At 34.0% G+C, this 27,982-nt stretch overlaps 1 protein-coding gene and 1 long non-coding RNA gene across 2 annotated transcripts; one reads left to right on the top strand and one right to left on the bottom strand.

Moving 5' to 3' along the window:
- Positions 1–337: 337 nt before the first annotated feature.
- Positions 338–27,393, bottom strand: LOC123535269 (uncharacterized). The gene is made up of 8 exons (XM_045317860.2): positions 27,202–27,393; positions 25,848–26,038; positions 24,665–24,725; positions 23,904–23,970; positions 13,342–13,419; positions 10,768–10,854; positions 9,826–9,942; positions 338–9,243 (listed from the first exon to the last, which is right to left on the bottom strand). The coding sequence occupies exons 2-8, from the start codon at positions 25,981–25,983 to the stop codon at positions 6,466–6,468; spliced, it is 3,324 nt and encodes a 1,107-aa protein (XP_045173795.2). The 5' UTR covers positions 25,984–26,038; positions 27,202–27,393; the 3' UTR covers positions 338–6,465.
- On the top strand, positions 12,468–13,279 carry LOC128547334 (uncharacterized). Its single transcript, XR_008366458.1, has 2 exons — positions 12,468–12,588; positions 12,904–13,279. It is a non-coding gene; the product is annotated as an uncharacterized LOC128547334 (long non-coding RNA).
- Positions 27,394–27,982: the final 589 nt, after the last annotated feature.

A 27,982-nucleotide genomic window follows, 5' to 3' on the forward strand; every position in this document is an offset into this window, starting at 1 on the left:
AGAATGTATCTTACAAAAAAAAAAAAAGAAAAGAATATTTGAAATAGAAATTAATTTATTTTATATACTGACGTGGAGGAAGTAAAATCACAGAAAAAGTATTATATCTACTTGAATATTTCCTTTGATCTCTCACATCAAAGGTTGATCCTTCCAAACCACCCAACAATTATAGTTTCCTTTTATCTTGCTGTCAAAGGTTCCTCATTCTGACAGTATTAATTTTATGCAAGTTGTCCAAAGCTATGTCTGTAACATGTGGATATTTACTAAGACAAATAACACGGGCTATGATTTCTGTACGAGGTAAAAACTATTTGAGCCGCACCACGAGAAAACCAACATAGTGCATTTGCGACCAGCATGGCTCCAGACCAGCCTACGCATCCGCGCAGTCTGGTCAGGATCCATGCTGTTCGCTAACGGTTTCTCTAATTACAATAGGCTTTAAAAGCGAACAGCATGGATCCTAACCAGACTGCGTGGATGCATCTGTATTACAGCCCTCTTTCTCGGCGCCTGTATAATAACACTTTCTCGGCACCTGTATAATAGCACTTCTTCTAGACCCCTGTATAATAACACTCTTTCTCAGCGCCTGCATTAAAGCACTCTTTCTCGGCGCCTGTATAATAACACTTCTTCTGGGCGCCTGTATAATAACACTCTTTCTCGGCACCTGTATGACAGCACTTCTTTTCGGCGACTGTAAAATAACACTCTTCCTCGGCACCTGTATTATATCATTTCTTCTCGGCGCCTGTGACTGTATAACTATAAGTAACATGTCGATATGGTGTCAATGTTGCCTTGTTTTATTGAAAATGGGCACGATGTTTTCATATTAGAATGTAATCCCTTTGATACCGGTCCCCGTAAACTGACTAATATATTTTGAACATTTAAAAGGTTTCCTTTTCCCTACATCGGAATTCTTTAAAATGGGATATAACATGACTGGTATTGTCTTTTATTATAATTATATCTATATACATTTTGTCAAAACTACAGCTTGTTTTTACAAGTAAATATAAACAGGCAGAAATCTCTGTATTGTACCCTCTGTATTTGCATGTTACCGAACTACTTTCATTTAAAATTCTCGATCTGTCACAGTTCTATAAATAGCGCACACAAAAGCTACACTCAGTTCTATTTTAACATCGATAAGCTGTTAAAAATCCGATAATAAACGACAAACAAAAAGCGGAGGTATAAAAGGGTTATTATATAACAGTACTATATAGATCTGGGATTTTGTATTCAGCTATCGTGGACTTTGCCTGGTCGGATCACACTCGGCTTTTGTGCGCCTCGTGTTAACGATCTGGCAAAATTCACTTGTCAATGAGCCGAATACAGCATCCCAAATCAAGCTACTTTTATAATAACCCTATTATATTTAAAGAGAAAATAAGGAAAACGCAAACCAACAATGGAATCATAATGCTAAATACATGAATGTCAGGAATAAAAGTCATTGAATGCATATATTTATTTAAGACATAATAAGTTCCCAAGTGTGGTTTATCGCAGAATAATCCGTGTTTTGAGTTCTTATCCGTAAGAATATATCACGAAGGCCGTAGGGCTGAGTGATATATTGTTTCGCATAAGAACGAAAAACACTTGGGAACTTGTTAATTCGATTCTAACACGACATAATTGAAACAACAGTGTTAGACAAAATGGTAACTACTTTTTACAACATGAACGACATTTCGTGATATGCACATGAATTTGGCTATTGAAATTTCCTCCATGTATTCTCCCCATTGCTTAAGGATTTCAGCAAATATTTTGTAACATGGCCACCAAACCTTTCATCAATAACTCTCAAGTCCTCAAAACCACGGCGAATCTCGCAGATTGTCCCCGTACGTAACAGATTAGTTGTTTGTGACATTTTGCAGCCGAACATTGTTGTTGGTGTTACCACGATTTTTACGCTATTAATTACAAACGTCACGTGACTTTCATTCATGAAATATTTGCACGCGGGAGTTCGGAGGTGTACGGAACAGCCAAAACAATCCTTTGCACGCGCATGGGTTATCGCAAATTCTAACACGACCAGCAAATAACCTACATACATGTAGTGCAAAATCCATCTCAGGTTATTCTGCAATAAACCACTAGCGAGCAATGACGTTATCCGATCCAGAGGCGTAGCACGGTCGTAAAAAGTAGTAACCATTGTTTCTAACACTGTTGATACTAGTATGTCGTGTTAGAATCGAAAAATATAAGCTCCCAAGTGTGACTTATCGTAGAATAGCCCGAGTTTTTCGTTCTTATGCGAAACAATATATCACGAAGGCCTACGGTCTTCCTGATATATTCTTACTCAAAACTCGGGCTATTCTACGATAAACCACGTTTTGGAACTTATCATTTCTTAAATAACCGTGGATTTTTTTCTTCTATGTGTATGTAAGTTATTTGCTGGTCGTGTTAGAATATTATTTTAACACACAATGTATAATTACAGAAAATTATTAAATTCTCCTATTTTGTTAAAAAGTCATGGTAATTTTCATGGGCATTGTGGTGGACTTTTCCAACTAGAACCCTAATATTTTTAGAATTAAACCAAAATGAATTCTGCTGAACAGATATTCTTGAAAATTGATTTGAAAGTAGTTAAAGTAGTAATTCACGTTTGTAAAATACTCGTGGTGAAATTAAAATTCTAACAAACGATGATAAAATCAAATGCAACTAAGAACAGTTATACATCTTTCTGAAAAAATAAAAGAAAAAGAAAAAAACCCTGTGTATAACGTATTTGTACTAAGCAGATGTTTTGTTGCAACAATGATTCGATAATTTACTTACAAGATATTCAAAATACAAGAGAGTCTAGTTGGAAAAGTCTATAATTGTAGAACTTGACGTTTTACATCTATTATATATACTCTATACTATTACTGATAGTTTACATATCATTACAGTTACTGACATTTTACATATCATTACAATTACTGACATTTATGGTTACATTTACTGACATTTTACATATCATTACACGAAGCACGTAGTATAATACCAAAGACATATATATATATAAATATTGATATTAATAACATCAATTTTTAATTTTACAATAAGTAATATGCTGTTTAATAATACTGATTATTGTGTTCGTTAGTGATCCTCTACGGAAACATTAGGATCAGTATGACAAATGGAGGGGAAGGGGTTAGCCGAGTCACAGTTGTTATCATACTGACCTTATTTATCCACAAATTTTCTATAGCCTAGAATGACACGAAAATCTACTGACCCTTCACAAAAATGAAGGAGGGGTGAGGGGGGGGGGGGGGGGGGGGGTTGTCATCATTGACCACCTTTTAACCAACAAAAATACTTACAGGAGGTAAAACAATATGTTTTATAATAAATACGCCTTCAGTACTGTTGTTTAAACGATTTAGTCCAAACAGTTATTACTCTTTGCTATAAGTATTTCCTAAACTGCAATAAATGTTTACAGATGTTGCGAGATTTTAAACAGAGAAAATATCATTTCAATGTCTGTCTATCTGTCTCTGTGTGTCTATGAAAATGCCTGTAAAATCCACTGAGCTCATCAGCAACCGAATTTCGTTGTCAATTCAGATAGAGTTATATCCCTTTCAATTTATACAAAATAAAACGTTTCCAAACATTTCCTTCGGACTACTTTCTGATAATTCGACTATTTGCGTAATAAACAATTGCAGTCTTTTGTATTAATATTGAATGATCGTGATTTTCTAACAAAAGAAGTAAGAAATCAATAACAGTACTATTTCCTTACAACCTTAGAAAAGCTTCCTTCAACTATGCTAGTAATGCGGTAAAAATATGTTAAATGGACTGTATTTAGTTTTATTTTATATTATACCCGTACAAACAACTTGAAGTATATCAATTTATGATTTTGATATTATACACAAATAGTTGTCTTTAGAATGATACTTTCGTGTACATCTAGAAGTATGCCCAGTCGGTGAAAACGGAAACTGTTACTGTGACAAGTTTTATCGTTTTGTATCATACGATTTTTTTATGAAACTTGAACACTTTCCTTGCTCGGATGGTTGTTGCATAGCTATAGCTTTTGAGTAATATTTTCAAAACATTTGAACACCGCTGCCTTACAATGAAATGATTTCAGATTTTTGCTATGATTTTCTTAGTCTGTATATACTAAAAAATTGTTCTTGAAATGAGCCGCGCCATGAGAAAACCAACATAGTGGTTTTGCGACCAGCATGGATCCAGACCAGCCTGCGCATCCGTGCAGTCTGACCAGGATCCATGCTGTTCGCTAATGGTTTCTCTAACTGCAATAGGCTTTGAACAGCATGGATCCAGACCAGCCTGCGCATCCTTATTCACGCAGTCTGGGCAGGATCCATGCTGGTCGCAATCCAATCTGGTTATGATTTCTACATATATGCAATAAAACCTGTTAATATGTTCTTTGTTTTCTGTCTCATTAAAATACAAATTTTATTTATTTTCAATTTTTGAAAAAATAAAGTGTTACACCAAAGATAGCTATAGGGGATCATTTTGAACTTATGATAGCGGAATGCAAAAACTGAAATATTATCAAGGGTCACATATTTGAAAATATCTAACACAGTGATAAAGTAAATAGTTATTAAAAAGGGAAGGTATACGGCACTTAAAACATATGGAAATCTAAAGATATACTGCGCCAAAAAGTTCATATTTGAAAGTATCTATGTAAACATAAAGTTAGTTTGTTTGTATACATAAACAGCACCATGTGTTATGTTTAAGATAATACACCACCAGTATATGTATAGCTTAACAAGGAGTAAATGTGTACTTTCACTAAAATTGCACCGTTTTTAAAAACAAATTACTGCTGCTACATGTACGGAATCCTGTTCGTGCCTCTTTAATTCTCGCCTCACCAACACGCGACAATGCTATAATTATTAACGCATTGTCGCCTTGTCCAAAAACATACATACACGCGAGATTTAACAATCCTCGCGAGGTTTTTGAGTCGATAACTATCGTCTTAATTTTCGCAGGTAATTTCAAACATGGGCATTTCTTATACTGAGTATTCATTTTATATTTTATATATTCGATAGTTTTAATTGTATTAATAGAGTGTAGTAACACGTATACTTCAAATTAATGTTTACATCCAATAACAATATTGAAAACATTTTTATATTTTCTATATTCAATAGTCTTACTTACAATCAAGGACTTTAAAACTCTTCATCTATGCATTTGGAAAATTTGATCAAAGAATATTTTTTAATACATGTACTAATTGTAGTCGTCAGAAAAGAATATCGAATATCCGTTTAAGTCGTTAGACCGTTAAAGATAAACAGGTTAAATTGATTCTTACGTTGCACAACCCAAACGCAAGTGACGTTGGCGCGATTTAAAACGTTTACGTGGTGGTATCAAACGTGGAACCCTTGAGCCGCAATCTGTCCTGTACACGTTCATTTATTTTATCTAAGTTTCAATTAAAGCTTTTGAGAAGCGCCTTATTTTGAGAGGAATAAAAGTCAATATCAATTTTGATAAATAGACCTTTGATTCAATAAAAGTCGGGATATTTTGATAAAATGTTACTGAGTTTGTAATCGACTTCAACATGTAATAACATTAAATGGTTGTAAATGCGCGCTATGCATTTTGTATGACGTGAGTTATAGCAAAGGCTACACGCGCGAAGGTAACAATGGCCACGCTTCACGTTATCGTATTGAATAGAAGTTGCAAGAATGAAATACCATTTATACATGAGTGCGGAATTGTTAACGTCCTTGACCGTATTGCTTGACTGCAAAGACGTATCATAAATTGTTATAATACACAATGGTTGCTTCTATGCAATTGATACAATGTCCTTGATAACGAAAAAAAAAACTTGTGCAATTGCCTTTCCCGACAAAATGATTGACTGAAGAGTTTATATCTTTATCAAGGTGATCAACAGCAACTCTATCCTTATATGCTATGTTTAAATTTGACAGAAAAGCATTAAAAACCCATTGACTATCATTGATTCAAATCAGATTTACCTACGTACATGTTCTTGTCAACACTTTACTGCTGAGAACACAAAGCCATGGTTAAGATTTATGTACTTCCTGTTTCCTGCCGTCAATGTATCATTCACGTGTAAGACAATGTTCTATGTTTGTTTATTTGTCAATGATTATGCATGCAGTAACTGTATTATACTTTTCCAGAATTCAGTAGGAAAATATGCAGTCTTTACTCCTTGCAAGCGTAGGTGCAGAACAACAGCTCTTAAAGGAATTACTTTATTATATTGAAAGAGAAACATGTCTTTATAGTACAAAAATATTCCACAGCCTGAAAATAAGTTTATTTATGATAGAACAGTTTCTCTATGTCTTTGTAATTTACCAATCGACTACAAATATCCATGATGTTCCAATCAACACTCTAAACATCTGAATTCAGTTTATCTATGACTTTTCTCAGTTTGTCCCAATCAACATGTACGTGCGGACATAGGTACACTGTCTCGATCAGGCACTTCAGCGACGCTTTACTTGCATTTTTACTACACCACTTCTGAAGCATAGTATATATTCTCATGACTGCACTACGTGGATGGTCTTCGATAATATGATCTATCTGAACTTGCGTCAACCCAAGTTCGAGACCAAGCAATTGCCAGTGTTCCCCAAAGCACTGCGAAATGCTGCTTAGTAATTTGTCTGTCAGCTGATTGTCTGGAATGGCTGCTATCTTTTTGTTGTCTTGAAACCACTCTTTGTTTGCCATTTCTACGTTGATTTCATGCGTCATCAAGTCTGGACATGGAACTACTTTTCCACTCCTCATATCATCCATGGAAATTAGGTGTTCACTTCCATTTGCACCGTGACTGTCATGATTGCATCGGAACATAATGGTGTATGGATAGTTTTTGGTGGCCTCAGTACTAAGCAATTTCTGAAATTCGTGTACTATAACAGATTCTAAAAATCGTCGAAAACTGTCAGCTTGTTCATCGTTAACATCTAACGTAGGACAAAGTCTACAAACCGTCATCTCGATGCTGTTATATTTCATTTCTGCTATTCCAGCGTGGTCAAAGTTCAATCGAACAATACACATGTCTTTGAAAATCAATGTTTTCTTGCCAGCCTTCGCTATTGGCCATTTTCCTAGTGTGGCTGATACTAGGCGATGGTATATTGTGGACACTATCGTCGAGTTATCGAAAAATAAGACATAGCGCAGTGTTGTGGAGTTTTTCCCATTAAGAAATTCCCTAATTTCTGTTCTTGATGAGTTGTCTCTCAACAAACTTGGGACCACAAACCATCCTAATCCTGTCGACTGTTTTGTGTTTTCATCGTAAGTTGCAGCTTCTGATATGATATGATGTTTCACAAGAAATGAAAGCAGAATTTCTTTATTTTCCATAAACATTTCGATCACAGATTTCGGTTTCCCCCACTGTAGGTCAATGAGCTGTTTCTCAAGCCTTCCCTCTGATAGTAACATCTTCCAAAGTGGGCGGATTTCGGGGTCATTTGTGCAGAATCGTTCGCTTGTGATTATACACTTGAAAGCATCGATAAGATACTGGGGATCAAGTACAACATATTGTGATATTGGTTCCTCATCAAAATAAACAAAAGTGCCCTTTTCATGATGGTAACGTAGGAATAGTTTTACTTGTTCTATATCACCCAAAGGAAATTCATTCCCTGAGTCGATTGCCAAAACAAATTTTATTGAAATTAGTTTAAGGTGTTTTCTTTCCAGTAGTGACTTTTCCAGCTGAATCCACTTCAGTGGTATTTCATTTGTTTCTGATTGTTCATTACCGAGTCTTATGATGGCTTCCCTCAATGAATTCAGTGAAGGATCTTTAGCATCAGTATTGTCAACCGCAAAGTCGTCAGAATGAATATGGTGAGATAAATTTGTTCCATCGAACATCTGTCTTATGTTTTCAAAATACGCCTTGATGTATCTTTCTTTCTCGTGTTTCTTTACCTTCAGTTTGTCTTTGTGTGTTCCAACGAGGATAACTTTTGGCAAAGTCCCATCTGCGGACCCAACAAACGAGTGGATAGAACTCAACCAGAACTGCATGAAATATTTCATGTTTCTATTTTCTGACTCAGTTTGATATTGTTCGTCAGAAATACATTGGTTCAGATCTAAAGTCAAGTCAAATACTAACAGATATATTGCTCTTTTGCTATGAAATATTGCATGAGTTGCGTAGAAAATGTGCTGCCCACCAAAATCCCAGATATCAAATACGTTGTGTCCTTCTGATTGTAAAGATGCCTGATTTGTCTTCAAACTTTTTACAAATGCCTCTTTTTCCTCGGTAGACAATATCGAAATTTTATTGAAAGCTTCATTTGCTGTTTTTTTTCCTTTTGGTGGAAAAGTTTGCGTTCGTTCGTCCTTTGCACGTCTATGCCTGAACTGCTGTGAGTTGCAGTACTGGGAGGCTGCGTTAATGGAACGTGGCTTTCCCTGTTGAATATTCATACTTGTTGTTTTAACTTCTGTAATTAAGTTGTCTTGGAAATCTCCGGCATCATCATAATTCGCTGAATGTTCCTGAACCATTGGTTTGTTTTCCGGCCGCAAAACGTTTGATTCTGTCAATGACTGAGTTTGTTTTGTGATTAAGTTGTCTTGGAAATCTCCGGCATCATCATAATTCGCTGAATGTTCTTGAACCGTTGGTCTGTTTTCCTGCCGCAAAACGTTTGATTCTGTCAATGACTGAGTTTGTTCTGTAATTAAATTGTCTTGGAAATTTCCGGTATCGTCATAATTCGCTGAATGTTCTTGAACCGTTGGTTTGTTTTCCTGTCGTAAAACGTTTGATTCTGTCAATGACTGTGTTGGTTGCTCAATAGTTTTATTCTTTTCACTTACAGCACCAGAGACCAAGCGTTTGACAAATTCTGACTTATGGACGTCGTCAGCTTTGGTATAACGTAATTTCCCATTCTTTCCTCTTTCGCATTTGTAATGTTCCACAGCTATTCCATCTGTACTTTTAATTCCTTTGACTTCTTGTCCCAGCAACCTTCTCGTTAATGTTGTTTTACCTTGTCTGAAATTACCGACTATGTTTACTCGAATGGACCTATCCTTTTCTTTGCCATCTTGCAAAGCTTTCTCAAAGAGAAATGATGCATAAGGATCTTGCGCTATTTGTTCGGGAATTGTCTCCTAAATAAAGAGCAGAACGATTAGTATACAAAGACTTACGGGCAAGGCAGTAAAACAAAAATGTATGTTCACATTCATTACACACATGTATATATAAGTGTATCCTTTGAGATCAAGTTAACTTTCAGAGAGAGAGAAAATATAGCTTCTCTGGTCCTAATCAGTTAATAAGAATACAAAGTTGCTAATTTGTAAGACAGGATAACAGAGATTTGAGTACATATGCAATAGTTGAAGTAGTACGAATGTGTAGTACAACTCGGGTGTGTATATAATTAACAGAAGCATCGAAATAATACTTATTGGGTTAGTGGACTTGTTGTGTAATGTGCACGCTTCGTTGTACTGCTAGGCGCCTTGCCATAACTGTAAAACTATGAATGCATCTTAACTAACCTTATCACTAATTGAACTTGCTAAGGGATTTTCCTAATGCGAAATGGTTGTTTTGTTCATAAAATCTAAAGGCAGTCCATCTCTTTTTGTCAGGAAATCCGCCTCTCTGCGACGGCTGATGTTTGAAATAAACAGCACAGTGTAACTCATTTATATATTTCATTTTAAAATGATAAAACTCAATACCTTCTTTCCGTCCATCCTTGCTATTACATCTCTTAGTAATGAGTTAAATGCCTCATGGACGTTAATTCTGGTTTTAGCGCTTACTTCAAAGAATTTAGCATCAAGTTCCCAAGCAAGCTGAAAATGTAAAAGAATACAAAGAAAAACTGAAACATTGATGTCTTACAAATACATTACCTTCCTTGTAATTATTTTGTATATTTCAAATCTAGCATCTGATTAGTCGTTGTTGAGTGAATCTGTGAAAATAGAATATGGTTGCATTACGATAGAGCCATATTTCAGAGAGGATATATCATGAGAATCTTACATCTTGGAAAATATATTTTCCCGATGAACAAATGTGGAAGAAGTTAGTTCTGATTAATAAAATGATTGCATTTATTCCACTCAAAGAACTCTCGTTTCGTCTTTTCTGACGGATTTGTTTTTTTATCTGACCATATAAACAAGCACTTAATAGATCTTGACGTCAGTCCCATAAACTACACAAATAAAACCTATACTTTATATTATTTCTTTGCTTTTAATATGCTCCTTTGTTATATGTCATTGAATATAAGTGTCTGATGTTAACTAGAAGACATTATTAACCCGAACGTAATTTTGGTTTTGATTTGTTTGTTGGGTTAAGCGCCGTTAATCTACAGTGCTTCAATTATTTAACGGCTGGCATTGAATCTAACGATTGTACCTGGAATCTGAACTAGTACCGACTACTTCTCCGAAAGTAACCGCCGATTACTCCACATGATTCAGAGGTGGGGAATGATCAATTTCTGACACATTGCCTTCTATCACAAAGAACATACACCTCGCCCGGGGATCAAAATTACGACCCAACGATCCATAACCAGTACTCCCTATTCTGATTTGTTGGCATGATGAATGTAGTAAGGATGCAAATAATTGAGAAAAGAAATAAAATATGTGTATACTTACATTAGCGCCCCTGCGTATGCTCACCTCTCTTCTGTGTTCCAAGTCGCACTTATTCCCGACGATTATTATCTCACAGTCATGTAACTCCTATAATCAAACTCTGCATGACTAATTTAAATGAAACAATAGTGTTTGGTGTCTGACTTCAATTAGAATAGAAGTACAAAATAGCTCAATCCACTGCCTTAATATTTAAATCTTTTTCTTGGAAATAATTACCATGCAAATGAAAAAGTTCCAAAATATAGTTTCATTTCTTAGACCTGGAAAATGGTTTGCGGTAGGACAATTCACCATGAATTCTCTGAGAAAAGGCTTAAAATTGCATAACAGCAATATATAAAGTCCGTTCTAGGTTGGTATCTTATCCGTCCAGTCCGAAAAGACAAATTCATTGTACGCCAAACGAAAACTTACGAGGCACATAATTGTACAGGAAAACATCAGGCAGGTCATTTGAGGAATGTTCGTCAAATAAAACGTAAACCTATACGAAACGCTTAATTGTAGACTAAAACGCAAAACGAAAAACTTACGACAAATGTCATTTTAAGACTAAACAAAATTAAAAAGAGCATACGAGACACTACATTTACGCTGAATGTTATTGAATTTAAATGACTTTATAGTCACCTAGTCTCATTATCATATTTCCTATTTATCATCAGTTTCATGTATAAGTCCATATTAAGTATTAGTCATTTTTGAAACTTGTAGATGCCTTCTGACCATTTTGAATTTCTTTGAAATCTATTATGTAATAAATGCCTTATGTCACCTCTGTCTGTGCTTTCGGTTCACAAATGATATCTGTCCCATTATAATAGCTGTTATCCTTAACAATTTTGTAACACTAGATATTTTATTGTATCAGGTATATTTTCTCTTAGCCTAAACATGTGTTTTTCTCAGGCTAAATGCAGAGGGCACTAAACAGTATTTTTAAAAGTTTGTCAAGGCTAAAGACTACACATTAAAAGAATTGGGTCCAGTGATTCCTACAGGAGGAAAGAAGCTTACATGGAATGTTTACCTTAATTTGTAAATATAAAGAGACATTTTTAACAAATTTAATTCGGCTTTATGAAACCTTGCTGAGAAAACAGTTAACATGCCAAAAGTACTCTAAAAGAACACAAGTTCATCAATTCTGTAAAATACAAGTCAAGAGATACTTACGTAACCTGACTTATTTAATTCTAAGACATATGTAATATAGTGTTTTGGAAAAAAATCAAATATAAACTTCATATGGAACAGTCTAAATTAAATTTACCCCCACCCCCTGCCTCCTTCTGAATTGATAAATATGATAAAATGCCAATACATTTTTTTATCTAATAAAAACAAACAAGTTATTCGCAATTGTACAGTACTAGGAGTAACGACCACGTTGTAAAGAAGTTTCAAAGTGAAATCACACACTAACTCTGAGAAACATATCTGTAAGTTGGGTTACAACCATGTTGCATTGACTTAGAAATAAGATAATGAGACGAAAGTTACATTTGTATAAATGCGAAAGAATGCAAATTATGTAAAAATGTCTACAATTTGATATCGGCAATTTAGCTCTTTGGTGACATTTCAAGCGGGACCATAAGGTACATACTAGTACAAGGAAAATACAGATCACGTTTGTCGAAAATCCATCAGTTTGTTTACATGAAAAAGTCGTTCAATGTTTTTCGTCTATTTTTAGCTCTGGTGTCCCCTAAAAGAGGCAAAGCAAAACCATTTGAACAAATAAGAGAGAGAGGTCCGTGCAAAGATGCTACAGATGAATTTTGGTGGAATCAGTGGAGGTTTTGAAGAAGTTGTGTAAAGAAATATAAATATATTTTTGCTCTGGAGGCCTCTAAAAGGGGTGAAAAAGACTCAACGAACAAACTTGAGAGAGGTCCATATTAGGACGCTACAGATAAAGCTTTGGTGAAGATCCACCAAATGACTGAAAAGATGAAGTATCTAAAATTTCTCTATCAGCCCAAACACGAGTTCAAATAAGACCCCTTGAGTAAATCTGAAAGAAGGCCATACAATGATGTTAAAGACCAAGTGAAATTTCATCAAGTCGGTCATGACAAGAAAAAATTAATAATTTCATTTGTGATTAATATTGATTTCTATTTTTAGGTATGCCTGCCCTAAAGGGATCAAACGGCGCAATCTGAACAGACTTGAGAGTGGTTCATGCCTTGAAGCTACAAAGCCACTTTTATTTAATTACGACCGGAAGTTTCAGCGGAAATATGTTGAAGTAAAAAATGACGCAGAAGGACGAACGCCAAACCATCTACTGTACCTTTACAATAGCTCATCCTGAACGGATTTTGTGTGTTTGTTAAAACATACGAGCCACATCCTTTACACAAATCATACGAAGCCCGTCTTTTCAAACTTGAAACTTACATTTAAGATATTTCTATTAAGGCAGAGCTGGAAAAAACTAATTTATTGAAAATCAGCGTCTTCAATGTAATTGATATTGACATTAAATTTACACTTTTCATTCAAATCTTCAGCGACATTCAATGTTTAGCAAAATAAAACGTATAGTAAAAATATACATACCGGTTTAATACATTCTATCAACTTCTGTGTTTGACTAAAGGAACGTTCTTGTGTTATGTCATACACAAACACAATACCCTAAAACATAAATGTTTTCTTTACTTCTACATACTACACCTAACGAACGTTCAAACGGTCAAATGATATGTTTGCAATATCTTTCATTATATTCATTCAAACATCTTCCATAGGGAAGTAGATACAATATTCATTCATTATATTTCATGTGAAACTGTTGGTATGTTTAGAACTTGACAATAATAAAGATAAATGTCTATATTTACACTGCTGGAAATCGCAGATTGCAATGTCATAAAAAAACCAAAGCAAATATTAAGTTGTCCAAAGAAAGATTAACCCCGCTTCAGGTATTTAGGTCTTGTTACTTTTTTTATTACTGCAGCTTTCAATTCGAGATAAAGAGCACCGTACGCGCCCTGGGAGTATACTAGTGTTTCATGTTGTACGTAGAGCTTGGTTTTTCCCATTCAACGAACGCGAACAGTTGGCAAAAATGGCATGAACAGTATCACACTTTTGTCTAAGACAGTGAATTTTGGTTGTAAATTCGTGAAATGAAGACAAATTTGACGCTTAATTAAGATCAGTGACTAGCATAATACTCAACCACTGTTCTATTTTGGTGTTTATTAGGATGTCCAATGTACTTCATTCAAAACAGAAAACATTATTAAAATGAGAATATCAACACTTACGATCTTGATGGAGAACATCCACACTCTAAATTAGCATGCTCTTTTTAAGCCAAGAAAATAAGTGTTTTAAAATCTGGTCAATACAGTAAAAAAGGAATCAGTTATTGCTACATTCGGTGTCAATATGCCCGTGTTAGGACATTGTTTGCATAGTTTCTACAACATCTACAAACTTTTACTCAGTTGTCCATATGTCTAGAAAAACAAGCTATACGTACATTGCTCTTTATCAAGAGTCGCAAGCTGCAGTAATAGAAATGTCACATGACCTTTCTTGCCTTAAGCAGCATTAATTTTAATGTAGACAAATCATTTGCGTTAGTTTCTGATGACGTTGCAACAGTGAATTAACAAACGAATGAATTTCGTTAAATCAAGACAAAAGAAATATTACGTACTTCTGTCATATCTCTACAAAAAGTACTGGCATTGGACGGATCATATATCAGAAATAATTCAATATCAGATTCTGCCACTCAATAACTTTATTTATCACATGTTTGTCGTCGCGGGAGTGTAAAAAAGCCATGACATAAAATGATAATACACTAGTGTAATAAAGCTTTGACGTCGACGTCGTTTACAAAATAGGAGACGTAGGTCAAATTGACTTGTTTCGACAGGAAAAGCTAACATATGATGAAAATAATATTACATTTTGTGATTTTCCATATTGAATTAATTAAACTCGTTGAATAAAATTGATAAAACGCTCAGCAGAGTCTCGCATTGTATTATTTTATTCAACTCGTTTAATAAATTCTATATGAAAAGACACTCATGTAATATCCTCTATAAATGATATTTGGATGTTTATTAAATGCAAAACAATTAGGTATAAGTTTTGTGACTTTTTAAAAATAGATAGTGGCAGTAAAAGGAAGTTAGAGGATTCGATTTGTATATTTATAACTGAGTTATTACGTCACGATATTTTCTATTATTACTTTAAATATATATTTTAGTAACCTCTCTTCTAATGTACACTATTCTAATCATATTCATAAAACTGTTGAGTGTGTGTCTTTATTCCTTAGTTAGCCGTTTTAAAATGATATTTAAAATATATAAACACTAAGCTGACTAAACTGAATAGACATTTTATCAGTAAGATCAATTAACACCACCCAAAAACATAAAAAGAACCTTTATTATGTAGACAGCGAGATGCATAAATTTGCAAAGCTTCAATATTTAAATGTATAAACAAACTATTATCTCGTCAAATACAAAACGTTAGCATCAATAATTTAAAGCATAAGGTAGAATACCGTACTTATGCACAATAAGCCTTATTAATGAGAATGTTTTTGTCAAAGAAAATTATTTGGCACTTAATCAACTGGAAATATTTGCTTTGAATAACATTACTTTTAGACACTAATCAAGACACTGAATAGTACAAATACACTGTATATAATTTCTTTCATAAGTGAAGCTATTAAACGATCTGTCAAAGCATCATTGATAAATTATCAATCTGATTAAAGTACATCTCCAATTACGGTACGTTTAGGATCTGAAGACGTGCTATTGATAGCCTCGTTCTGTACCCTTCCGCTAGTCAATCAGAGCCTTACTTACAATATTTTGTATGTGAAAGTAGAAGTTTTAAAAAATCTATATTTAGCCTGGGTTTTGCTTCTTTTCATCTCCGGTTTTGAAAGAAATCATATGTCATGGTACGGACTTGGTCACGATAGGTGTCAGACAGCCGGTTAACTCAGTCGGTAGGGCACTCGCCCTGTAAGCGAGGGGTCCCGGGTTCGAACCCCGGACTGACTGCACATTTTTCTCACCCTTTGACATTCGACGCTATTTTGATGGTTCAGCTAAATGCATGTTGAAACAAGTCGTCTGATTGGTTCAAATAAAAATAGAGTTGCGAAAATAAAAATAGCAATATCGGAAATTCAAAATATACAGAAGACAAATGCGAATGGGTCATTCTCAGATCTTCTAAAGATCAAATACTTCAGTCAGATTAGATAAATTACACGAGTTCATTTAGTTCACGCCTATTACGGTTGGATGACGAGTAAAATAGCAGTTTGATGTCGATAAATGTCTCGGTTTTTTAGTATCTGATGGTTAAAGAAGAGTCTAACAGTTCGGCAGTTGGTACTTATTGTTTAAAAGGAACAAACAGGCGGTCCTCAACTAAATCTTAATATCAAAATCAGTTCTGGCCGTCTTAAAAAAAAAACAAAAAAAAAAAAAAAACAAAAAAACCAACAAAAAAACCCCTGATTTTATTTAACTATAACGTGTTTATTCACAGATATACATATTTGTAAATAATTCAAGTGATAACTTTCTATTTTTTATATATAATTTGAGAAGACATTTGCGAAGGCTTTAAGACCAAATTAGATATCTCAATCATTACAACAGCACACACAAATGGAAAGACCTTTTCCATTAAGAAATACGTTTTGGTCATATTTTTTCAGTTGAATTGACAATTCTGTTTTTCGTGTCCCAGTTGTGGGTCAACAGTTACACGTTTCGGAAGACAACGAACCAATAATGCGTTTTAATAGATCACACAGTGTTATACACTTATAATATAGAAACAAGAACAGAAATAACAAAAACGCTGATACCCCCACCCCCACCCAAAAAAAAAAAAAAAAAAAAAATAAAAAAAAAAAAAAAAAAAAAAAAAACAAAAACAAACAAACAAAAAAGAACAACAAAACATTAAGACTGTTCAGGATCTCGATAAACATTTGATGCTCATTAAAGGCATTGAATTTATGCATTCCATAGACATGAAATTTAAGTATTTCATAAGTATGAAACTGGATTCGATAATGTTTCACATTTGTTCTTTGACATGATTTGACACTTTTGATTGGTTTTTCTGGACACTGACATTAAATGATCACAACGTGCCGTCACAGCTCTGTTTTTAAAAGAACCATCTTATTGTTTTGTTTAAAAATGAGTATTTACTAATAAAAAATACTAGAAAATATATGGTAACATCTGTTTTGCAAAACTGCATGATACTTATGCGTAAGTATTTATCAATAAAAAATATCAGAAGCGTATTAAGTAGTGGGTTGTCTACAAAACTGGGCGCGACGAAAACCGCCTAAAACGCAAGAACCCCAGAAGCAGCCAAATTAACTGATTAATTCAATTAATTTTATCTGAATATAAGAAACTTTTAATAATGATCACAACCTGCTGTTTGTAAAAAAAAACTACAAAATTAAGTTATCTTTGTAAATTTGTATTTATCAATATAAAAATACCAGAAAAATATTAAGCAACATGTTTTTACATAACTGGGCAGAAAGAAACCACCACAAAGAATACGCCCTTGAGGCTTACACAGCAGGGCTAGGACTTGTGGTAGTAGCTAACATAAAATAATTTAGGAGTAAAGCTATGGTGACTAGACTTCTACTGACTGTATAAGTATCATGCAGCAATTGACTAAAATCATAAAACGAAGAAGGTCCAAACAAGAATACGTGTATATTAGTGATAAATAACGTAAAATTATGTAAAGTGAAAACATGTTATGGCTACACTTGAACTACGAAAACATATATATGGTGCGGTGGTTCTACCCTAGTATTCGCCCGTGTGCTACGTACACGAACACTATTTACAAAATATATTCGCCTGCTATGATTTTCGATGACAAAACGGCAGACGTAAAGAACGTTTTCATTGGCGGAGACAATTTACGTGATAAAATCAGAATCGTACCCGAATATAAACAAGTAACTATAGCAGGCGAGGATAATTTACGAAAGGAAGATTAAATAACAAACATGTCAGTAACTAAATAGGATGGAAGCTAATTTCTAGTCTTGTTAGTTTGCATTTAGCCTGTTCTGGCCGCTTGTAACGTTATTTTTTACTGGCACGGTGTACTTGATGTGTTTAAGGGGGAAGACTTTTGTTCGAAAAATGTGTGAGTTTTATTCGGGTAGAGAGAAAACTACGCTTCGTACCGTTGCTCGCTTGTTGTGCTAAACGTTTGCAACTGGCTTTGAAGTAATTTCTCTGAAAGATTTATTCCACTTGCTCAAAAACAGCCAATCATCGAAAAGGAAAATTTTTAAGAAATGCGACCTGGAAGCATGGACTGTCAAATGCTGATTTCACTTTGCTAGTGGCTCATTTTCACAGGGATAAAAAAATCAAAATGACTTTTTGGCATTTCTTCCGCAGAAAACATTATCATTGCAATAAATTTTAGTGTATATGACTCTTGGGGCCATACTGTATCAGTTGCTTACCAGATATTCATTTGATGGAATGCCATTTGAATACTGAAAATGCGATTTACCTTTTAACAAGTATTTTTGCTATACACATATTGGAAACGTGACTAAAACAGACAGCGGTATCGAAACTGTTAGATACTCGTCATCCAACTGTAACATCTCAACATTTTGATATTCTCATTTAAGACAAAATGTCGTCAAATATTGTTTTAGAGTAAAGTATTCAAAAACGTTATTAAATAAAAGACTGCAACTTTACCTTGGTGGAATTCATGTTCTGATAAGTTAAGTACTGTCCAACTGTCCAAGTTGGGCAACGCAGCACGTTTCACTTTTAAACAAAATACTCATATTTAAAGTTTTTCTTACTTAATTTTAACCATATATTTAATTCCTTATTTACTGACGATGCGAACAAAAGAGAGAGAGAGAGAGAGAGAGGGAGAGAGAGAGAGAGGGAGAGAAAGCGAGCGGCAGAAAACAACAACAACAAAAAAAAGCACAGTCATATGTCACCATGTACTGCATGGGCCTATACCTGATTAAAATCGTTTATTGTGCATGAGCAAAGTGTGTATGTTACAATTTTGAAAGTCTAATCGGCGGTTTTATAGCCAGTAAGAATTTGTGTAGTAAATCACAAATTTTAAGTAGTGAGACTTTCTGTTTAAAAACGGCTTAAATTAAGGGTCTTGTCAAGGGCAGTATGTCATTTTGTAGGTACGTTCAGACTTTTATTTACATTATGAAAAAATATTAGTAAAAGAGTATTTAGTAACCATCAATCAGCAAACAATATGTGTAAAGTAATATTAAATGATTATTCACTAATATCGGTTTTTCTACCTCGCCGACGACGTGTTTGATTTCAAGTCCTGATAATACTCGGCTTAAGTAACAATTCTCTTTGTTATAGATGAAACACTATAGTTTGAGTTTTATTCTAATGACAGTGGTTGCGCCTTTATGATAAAACCATTTTGCATTTTTGTTTTAGATTTACTGAATATAAACATAACGGTAAGATCATTTTCACTTGTTTGGCCTTTTTTTAGTGTCATGGCATTCAGTTTTTTTTTGTCAACAAAATGAAATTATCGAGTTTTCGTTGTAAACAGTAACAATAAACTCACTGTATTGTAACAACATCAGTAGCCGAGAGTTTAGAATTGTTCAATATCATCATTCAAAACAAAGAAAACAACAATGGAACATCGTGTAAGTTCTTGAAGATATTTCCTACGTCTTAACAAACTCTGTTTAGCAAATCTGGTAATGTCCAAAGAAGTAATCGCCACACTAGCATGGCGATCTAAATGTAATCTTGCATGAATACATCTTCTTAACTCACAGAATTTCTTTTCAGATGATCCCGAATTTCGTTCTTAAAGTATGTATAACCGTGATATGTTCAAAGTACCCAATGAATCAAAAAGGTACAAAATGTGGAGTGTAGATCATAATGAATGCAACGGTTATGATAACACCAGTTTTGATGTCTTAATCTCTTTATGTGTTTGCGGGTTGGACTAACCTTTTAAACTGCTAATTGTAGGACAACAAAGTATGTTTTGTTGTCATAGTTTACATAAAACAAACATAGCGTTTAGAGGATATTTTTCGATCAACAGACAGCTTCAACAGTTCATAAACCGCTCCAATAGCTTAATGGAAGATTGTTCGCTTTAAAGCTGATAAAACGCAACGTTGAATCAAACTTATATTTAACCTTTCCTTTAGCATGGTGAGTTAGATTCTTGTAAATGTATATACTTACAAAAGATTGACTTATACTTTTAAAGAAAAACTAATAAATTATATTGATCAATACGAATTGCTAGTTTTACTAGTGTATTTAATCAAACCGATGTTACTACTGACAATTTGGAATCCAGTATTTTCAAAAAAATTATGAAATGAGTATACATTGTATACGTATCCTTTCAGATGATCTGAAAATTTTATTAAAACTGAAGAAAAGTTCCATGTTTGGCTTGTTTGCTATGGCCAGATTAAATTTTATACACACTGACGAACGCCCCACAAGTAAATTTGCGTTAGCGAACGAAATCAAATATTTTCACAAAACTATAAACTTTCTAGTGACAAGCTTAATCATTTCTTATATCAATAACATTTTAACAAAAAGAGTGCCCAAAGGAATATCCTCATGGTACGATATCTGTAAAGGTCATTGTCTGCCAGCAATATTTTGAATATCTAGTGGTTGCTCTTTAGGGAACAGACGTCTTGTTTGTCGTATCACCTTTTCATATATGCTAAAAGGTTTATACTCACAAGTGGTGATTTTGCTAATGACAGTTCAAAAATGTTTGTTTGATTCTTCTAGGTTACCTTTACGCTATAGTTTGTCTATGAAGTTTTTGTATACATGTAATTAAATAATATACAAATCCATCCATTCACTGCTGTAGGACTTCGATATGAAGGTTTCACATGGGGTGGCAACAGAAATTGACATAAAAGCAGTTTTTTGTTTTACTGTAATTCTAATATGCTTGCTTCTGTTAAAACACACGTACGCTAAAATGACGTCACGTTAACGTGCGATGACGTCAGTGCTTTTGTTGCGACCAAGAAAGAGCGCTGCTATATTTTATCTACTGTTTAGATTAAGGGCATATAAGAATCGAAATAATGTATAGCAAGATCGTGTTTTACCTTAATTAATACACTCAAAATCGGTTATACGTCGCCAGAATAATTCACTCGGGACGTATAACCACTTTCCGTGTATTAATAACGTTAAGACACGGTTTTTCAATACATTATTTCTTAAGTAAATGAGAATCATAGAACATGTGCACTGCAAAGCGGACCATCACAGTGGACAAGCGCTTTCCATTTATTGGTTATTGAGATACATGCGTTTTATAAAATTGCTAAATCGAAAAAGGTCTAACCTTGTGAAAAATGCAAACTGGAGTTATGGAACCTGTGTATTAGATGTCAGATCATCATAGTGAACAGTAGTTTTTTAATTTAATAAAATCCCAGTGGTCCCAGTGGTTACTGATATAACAAAACAGGACGCGGACGCTGGCGAGCGGTTCGTGCTATAGCCCAACGTATTCTCAAATAAAATAAGAAAAACTAATTTGTACAGGGTGGGGTGCTTTTAAATTGGTAGGGATGACAGCAGATAAATACGTTCCTTCATTAAGTGTATAATTTCTAAGCATTTAGCTGTTCCTAAAAACGGAACTGACAAATGTGATGGAAAAATGAACATTAAAAGACTTTAATACCCTCACCGATGTGTGTTTCAAACATCGCATGAGGTGTTGAACCGTTCATTAAGGAAGCCATTCAGCTGGCTAATGGGAGGTCGATGATTCTATCCATGTGCCCACCAATGCCGAAAAAAAACCAGATCTCGGATTGTCGCTTTCTGTCGTCCTCCACCATCAAAAGCAGGAAAAAATGCAATATGACCTAAATTAAGTCGGTGCGACTCTACCTCCTACCTACCGCCCCCTCCCCCTCCCCCACACAAAAAAGCAACAAAAAACAAAACAAAAACGAATGACCTGGATAACCTATACCAACTTTGTACTCAAGCGTACTTACACCGAACGATTTAAAAGTAGTTTTAAACTATCTGTCATGATAGGTAATTATTCATTTTAAAAGTGTTCCCGGAAAAAATCCTTTATTAAACGTAACCCGTTCTTGCATATCAGTAACAAAAATAATTATTTCAAGTGTTATTTCCCGCAGCGTTAATACACAGTTCTTCCTTTTAGCATAGATTTTAAGTTTTATTACCTGACGTTTAATACTTTCCCAAGATTTGATGATCTAACAAAAGGTTACCTCTGATATCCCAGAAGATAATAAAGGAAATAACGTTGCTTGTATCTGATTTTATCAACATTGATACCGATCTTTCGTGCAGGTGCTATCCAAACTGTTACTTACACTAATTCCAAACCGTGAACTGTTCTTTGATTAGTCGTGTCCACACCGTTACACACACAGATACGTGCTGTTGACTTAAGATAGTATTTATTCGCAAACATAATAAACTTTCAGTCTAGAGATCAATGGCAATATGTGCAAAAATGTTTCTTCTTTTCCCTTTTTTCCTGATGATAGCATTGCAAAAAAATCTGATACCATTATTTGAAAGTTTCGTTTTCGTTTCTTGATTGTTATAATCTGCACATTTTATCACTTTTATTTTATTCAATTTAAAGTAGAATGAGTTGATTATTGTTCCTTCTGTTGAGAAGGAACACTTATGGTGAACATGTCACACTTGACTGAGCATGTAGTGGATACAAGGGTATCGCTTGTCCCTGTTCACCTGATTTTTTAGTTTCTAACGTTTCAGATTTGCAGGTGCTTTCTTTTGCCTACTTTTTTACCCTTCCTGATTTGTTTTTCAAATCGTAAATGCATGTATGAAAATTTTTTGTGTTAAGTGTGCAGGTACTGGCATGTGTAGTCGCGTGATGAAAACATCCGGAATTGAAATACAGACTGCAAGACAAATGCTTCCAAATAGCATAATATGTACTGCACGTGCTTATATTAAAAAAAACAACAACTTTGGATTATGATAAAACTGTTAATACTTAGATTAGTTCTAAAATAGTTAAGTCTGCACCAAAATGACAGAAGATAATTTTCTCATTGCATTATTAAACATTTGCAACATTATGCTAAAACAATATCCCTTAAAAAGAATATTTTATATGCGCTAGAAGGAACCTTTTGGTAAGCTAAATCTTGTTTTGTATCAAATCATTTGGACAACTTTGAAATGAAAATTGAAAACGTAATTAATTCTTAAGAAAAATATGTGTTTAAGTGTAGAAATCAGCTAAACCTTACGTGATGTTTTGCCTTTTTACACAGGGTAGGCCATATTGGACAGATCTAAACAAACGGCTATTATTGTAGTTACCATACAGTGAAACTAGTCGCTAGCTTAAAGGTCCAATACTAAGGAAAGTGAACATTTTAATTTCTTTTAAAAAGCACAGAAACTATTTCATTTTATTGGAAAATGAAAGTTGGTATGTAGAAATTCGAAATAAATCGCAGTATATGTACAATTATTTTTCTATGAAGTATGAAGAAAGTTAAAAAGACCTGGGGGGTCATTCTGTTGATTCATTGAAATTTCAACATAATACACATACATTTCTTTGAGTTCCAAAGACCTTCTGTAAATTTTGACCTGCCAATCTTCATTATTTAGTGTCTTGCAGAAGTCTATGCACTGGCTATGAAAAAAATTGCCAACTCACTTTCCCTTAGTAATGGACCTTTAATCTTTAGCCTGCTAAATTTCTTAAATGGACTGGGCCATCATTCAATTTGGGAAGTACCATTTATTCTTCAAAGGGGTGTTCACTTAAAATTTACTGACTGAATAGCGAACAGTGCAGACCATGACGTGCAGGCTGATCTTGGTCTGCACTGGTCGCAAAGGCAGAAACTTTTGCCGCCAGCAGGCTAAAGGTTAAATAACAAATTCAACAGTGATGTGATGTTTGGAGTCTTTTGATAGACCACCATCTTGTCTGGGTTTAATACTCGTTTCTATTTCAAAACAGATACCTACATTGAATTTGGCTTTCTTTATATACTTTTTGTTGAATAACATATAGCTTTCGTGGCCAGGTGTGTCCCTGAAAATAATAAAAATGGAGAGCTAATTAACGCTGTCTTTAAGTGAGTGAAAAAGTAAAATTGTATTCGGTACTTACTTCGTAATTTTCTTTCATTATGATAGGTAGTTACTGTGCACATTAAAAGTGTAATTTTTTATTGTCATTTTACACAGGTATAACTCTTAAATATTTGTCCAAAAAGTAGACAGACATTGCTACATTATATGAATAAAAAGTAACCCGTTAGTGCTATTAACTGTCTTATCCAACCAGATAAATATATGCAACCTGTTGATGTGTACAAAGCTAAATGCACGTTCAAGAATTACACGAAATGGTACATAAAAAACTGAATATAAACATAACATATGATACATTCTATTAATTAAGTCACTGGCAAATTGCAATAATGATATAATGGGATTTGGGCCTCAGTATCAGTAGGTGTCATAACGTACCCACCGTGAAAATAATTGCTTCTATCACTTTACTTGTGGAAAGAATGTATAATTACTAGGTGTATTTGGGCTTTTCGTTCTTTGTCTTTACAGGATAGTGTAGTATTTTTATTTATCTTAATTTACGTACCTATATACTTCTGAATAAATGAATATGCATGTATTTATGCAATTGTTAAACAGCAATGAACATGTAAGTAAACACCCCAGACATATACAAAAACATTAAGTTCGATTTAGTCCGACCAACTCACCAAATTTCCACGAAGAATTCTTCATGTCCTTGTGTAAATCTACTAGTATAGCAATTCCAGCCTGAAGAAAATAGTTCTCACCTTAATTGAAAACAAAACACAATGTAATATCTATATAACGAAATCCTATGTAGTAATTATATATGATTTTCAAATGTCTAGGGGTTTAAGCATATGAAAACCCGTTTATAATGACTGGACAAAACCCTTTGTCGTATTTCTTGAACGGTAAAACTAGTCCCAATTTGTGATGTCTAAAAATATATGATATTCCTAAAGAGTCAGCCATACTTATTCATTATTAAGTATTGCGTGGTTCTTATAGAGTTATTTGGAGATCTAACTTGAAAAAGTAATATATATTTCCTTTGCACCATTAGACAAAATTTAGTAACATAACCTGCTATAGCGGCTATAATATCGCGAAAACATGTTACAAATCATGACTGTAAGAAATCAAATGCTTCACTAAATACGTAATTAAAGAAACGACGATTGTTTTTTTTCAGTAATATCTTAGCCTGATTTGTACATAGTCGGCGGTTCTAGCAAGGTGACCATCCAAGACGAAATAATGTCAAAAAAAGCTGGAAAAGTCGCATGTGTCTCTTAACACATAAAAAATCACCTGTGTATGTCAAGATAGCACAATTATTCAAATAGCTCACAAGTATTTTTAACCATTACCCTGCTATATTTCTTTAATGGACTGGTCCATCTTTCAATTTGGACAGTACCACTTATTACTCAAAGGGGTTTTCACTGAAAATTTACTGAATGAATAGCGAACAGTGCAGACCATGATCAGACTGCACGGATGTGCAGGCTGATCTTGGTCTGCACTGGTCGCAAAGGCAGAATCATCTGCCGCCAGCAGGGTAAGGGTTAATTAAGAAATAATGCACCTGTATGTCTCTCATATACAATAAATAGTATTTTCTTTTTAAAATGTAAATTATCATATTTTTTTCAGATATTTCACCTGTGTATACCTAATTAATTATTATTTGCATTTTACGGGAATGCTTAAAGTATATTGAAGTCTCTTGCTGAAAACAAAAATTGTCGACTGGAATAAAAACTAGCAAACAGCCAACATAATAATTATGTCTTAATAAGCCAATTTCAAATATAATTACTGGAAATCGTTGTATGATAGGAATCATATCATTACATAACTTACCAATAGTTGCACTAGTAGACTCTCTTTTTACAAATCTTTTGCACAAGTCTGTTTTACCAGAAGGGCATTGTCCCATGACAACAATTTTAATGAAACTGTTTGCTCTGTAGAGCCTTTTGGGGATATTGTACTCCATTTTGACTGTGATTCCTAATTCTTCAACTATCCAGTAGTTAGCTCTCGGTTAATACCTGTCACCAAAAGAAAAAAAAAGTGAATAGATAAATAGCCTAGAATGGTGATTATGTCTTGTCCATGTTGTTGCATTTAGTATGATATCTTACTGTCGATAAGAAGGTATTTATAAACCAATTTTTATATAACCACCACCATCAATTAAATTTCAAACAAATCATGTTCACTATCTATCTAATACCTAATATCAATTAAATTTGACAGGATAAGTCTAAAATGTTAGCAGATATTAAAAAAAGAATGCTCATGGCTTTCTTCGATTTCTTAAAGTTTCTTTTAGCTGTATTAATAGAAGTTGAGGAATATCATATCAGTCGATGTTAATTTTTAAACGATATTTTATGTTTGAGTAAATACAAGTGGAAGAGTATCTTTTTTAATTCATATACAAAACAGTATAATATGTGTACAATTTGTTTTATAGGTTATGTTTTGTCAGATCAACAATTATGCAGTTAAGGACATTGCATAAGACGACTTCTTATGAATTCTCTACGTCATTTTGCTAAAGTCGGTGGGAACAAAGTCTTTGTGCAGTGAAATTTTTCTACAAATATGATTTAATTTACCATTCTTTTCACCGTAGAAGATAGTTTGTAGATGTGTAACACGTTATACGTTAATGTGATACAGATCAGTGAAATTCTTTTGTCTTGCGTTAAAAACGTTTAAGGCGGAATTGATCTCAATGAAAACAGGTAAAGTTATTTGAATGAAATGTTATAATCAAATCAATAGGCGAGAGGGATATTGGGGTATTCAGTTACTGGCATTTTTTATAGGTTGATCTCTTTAACAGTTACATATAGAATTTCTTGCAGAATTGTCCAAAGATACAAAGGGTATTGTAATTCGTGCGCTTTTAAGTAGTTGCAATCTAATCCACCAGTCACATTAGGAGGATGATATAACAGCGGCCTCCTTCATTAATTGTAAATGAAAACAACACGACTCATTTGGTCCGATATACTCACTATTTTTATGTCCCTTATTTCGTTTTCAGCTAACATAAAAGTTTATGTGATAAACCCATTTTGTCACATCATTTCTTTTTTAATATTGACGTAGTTCCGTACAAACTTTGGACGAAATAAGTGGACTGAAACAAATAAAACTTTGAATATAAATTAACCGAAAAAATCACAGATAATAAACGTACCTGTAGACACATGCAATCTCCAATATATGTTACTAGATTCGTATCTGTAGACTAATAATACTGCTACTATTATTGAACCATACTATTGCTTATATCCTTGATTAAATAATCTGAATAACTGTAATAGTTCCTTAAACAGAATTATATTCAGTTAATGAAGTTTAAAGATTTATGACAATTTGCAATTTATTTTCGATCAATATTATAAGGGTGTTAGGTAGTATAGTCCAAAAATTTAAACTGAACGTAATAACAAAGTTCATAGCCAGGGAAATTATTCCATTTCTACAGCGAACCCTTGAGAAATCTATTCTGAATCTCACATAACTTGAATTGCCTAAAATAGCTTAATGTAATGTATGGTTATATCGAAAAAAAAGACACATACAATGTACACTTTTCCGATTTATCGGCTAATATAATTAATGATATATCGGATCGTATATCTGATACAAAATTACTTTTTTCCACCAATTAATTTAAGGTGAATCCTGAAACAAATTCTACCAATTGAGAAATCAGTCTCCACATCTTAATCATGCCGGATTACGACTTTGAGGGATGAGTCTGTTCCATGCGCATAATGCTGAGCATATTAAGGGAACAACTGGTACCATTTTTCACATCCTTGGTATGCGACCGGGAATGGAATCCGCGACCTTCCGCATCAGAGGAGGGCACTCTACCATTAGACAAAATTACCGAAAGTGGAATCGTGTGCCACGAAAGCTCAGTAGTAGAGCGTTCGCCTCCGGATTGAGAGCTCTGGAGTTTGAGCCCC

This window comes from Mercenaria mercenaria, chromosome 12, assembly GCF_021730395.1.
Source record: "Mercenaria mercenaria strain notata chromosome 12, MADL_Memer_1, whole genome shotgun sequence".
Lineage (NCBI taxonomy): Eukaryota > Metazoa > Mollusca > Bivalvia > Venerida > Veneridae > Mercenaria > Mercenaria mercenaria.

Excerpts from the sequence above, each read along its gene's own strand:
- LOC123535269 (XM_045317860.2), bottom strand. The coding sequence starts at position 25,983 with ATGGAGTACAATATCCCCAAAAGGCTCTACAGAGCAAACAGTTTCATT. Across the intron at positions 24,726-25,847 it reads GTCTACTAGTGCAACTATTG|GCTGGAATTGCTATACTAGT; the intron begins GTAAGTTATGTA and ends TATTTTCTTCAG. Across the intron at positions 9,244-9,825 it reads CAAGGATGGACGGAAAGAAG|GAGACAATTCCCGAACAAAT; the intron begins GTATTGAGTTTT and ends CTCTTTATTTAG.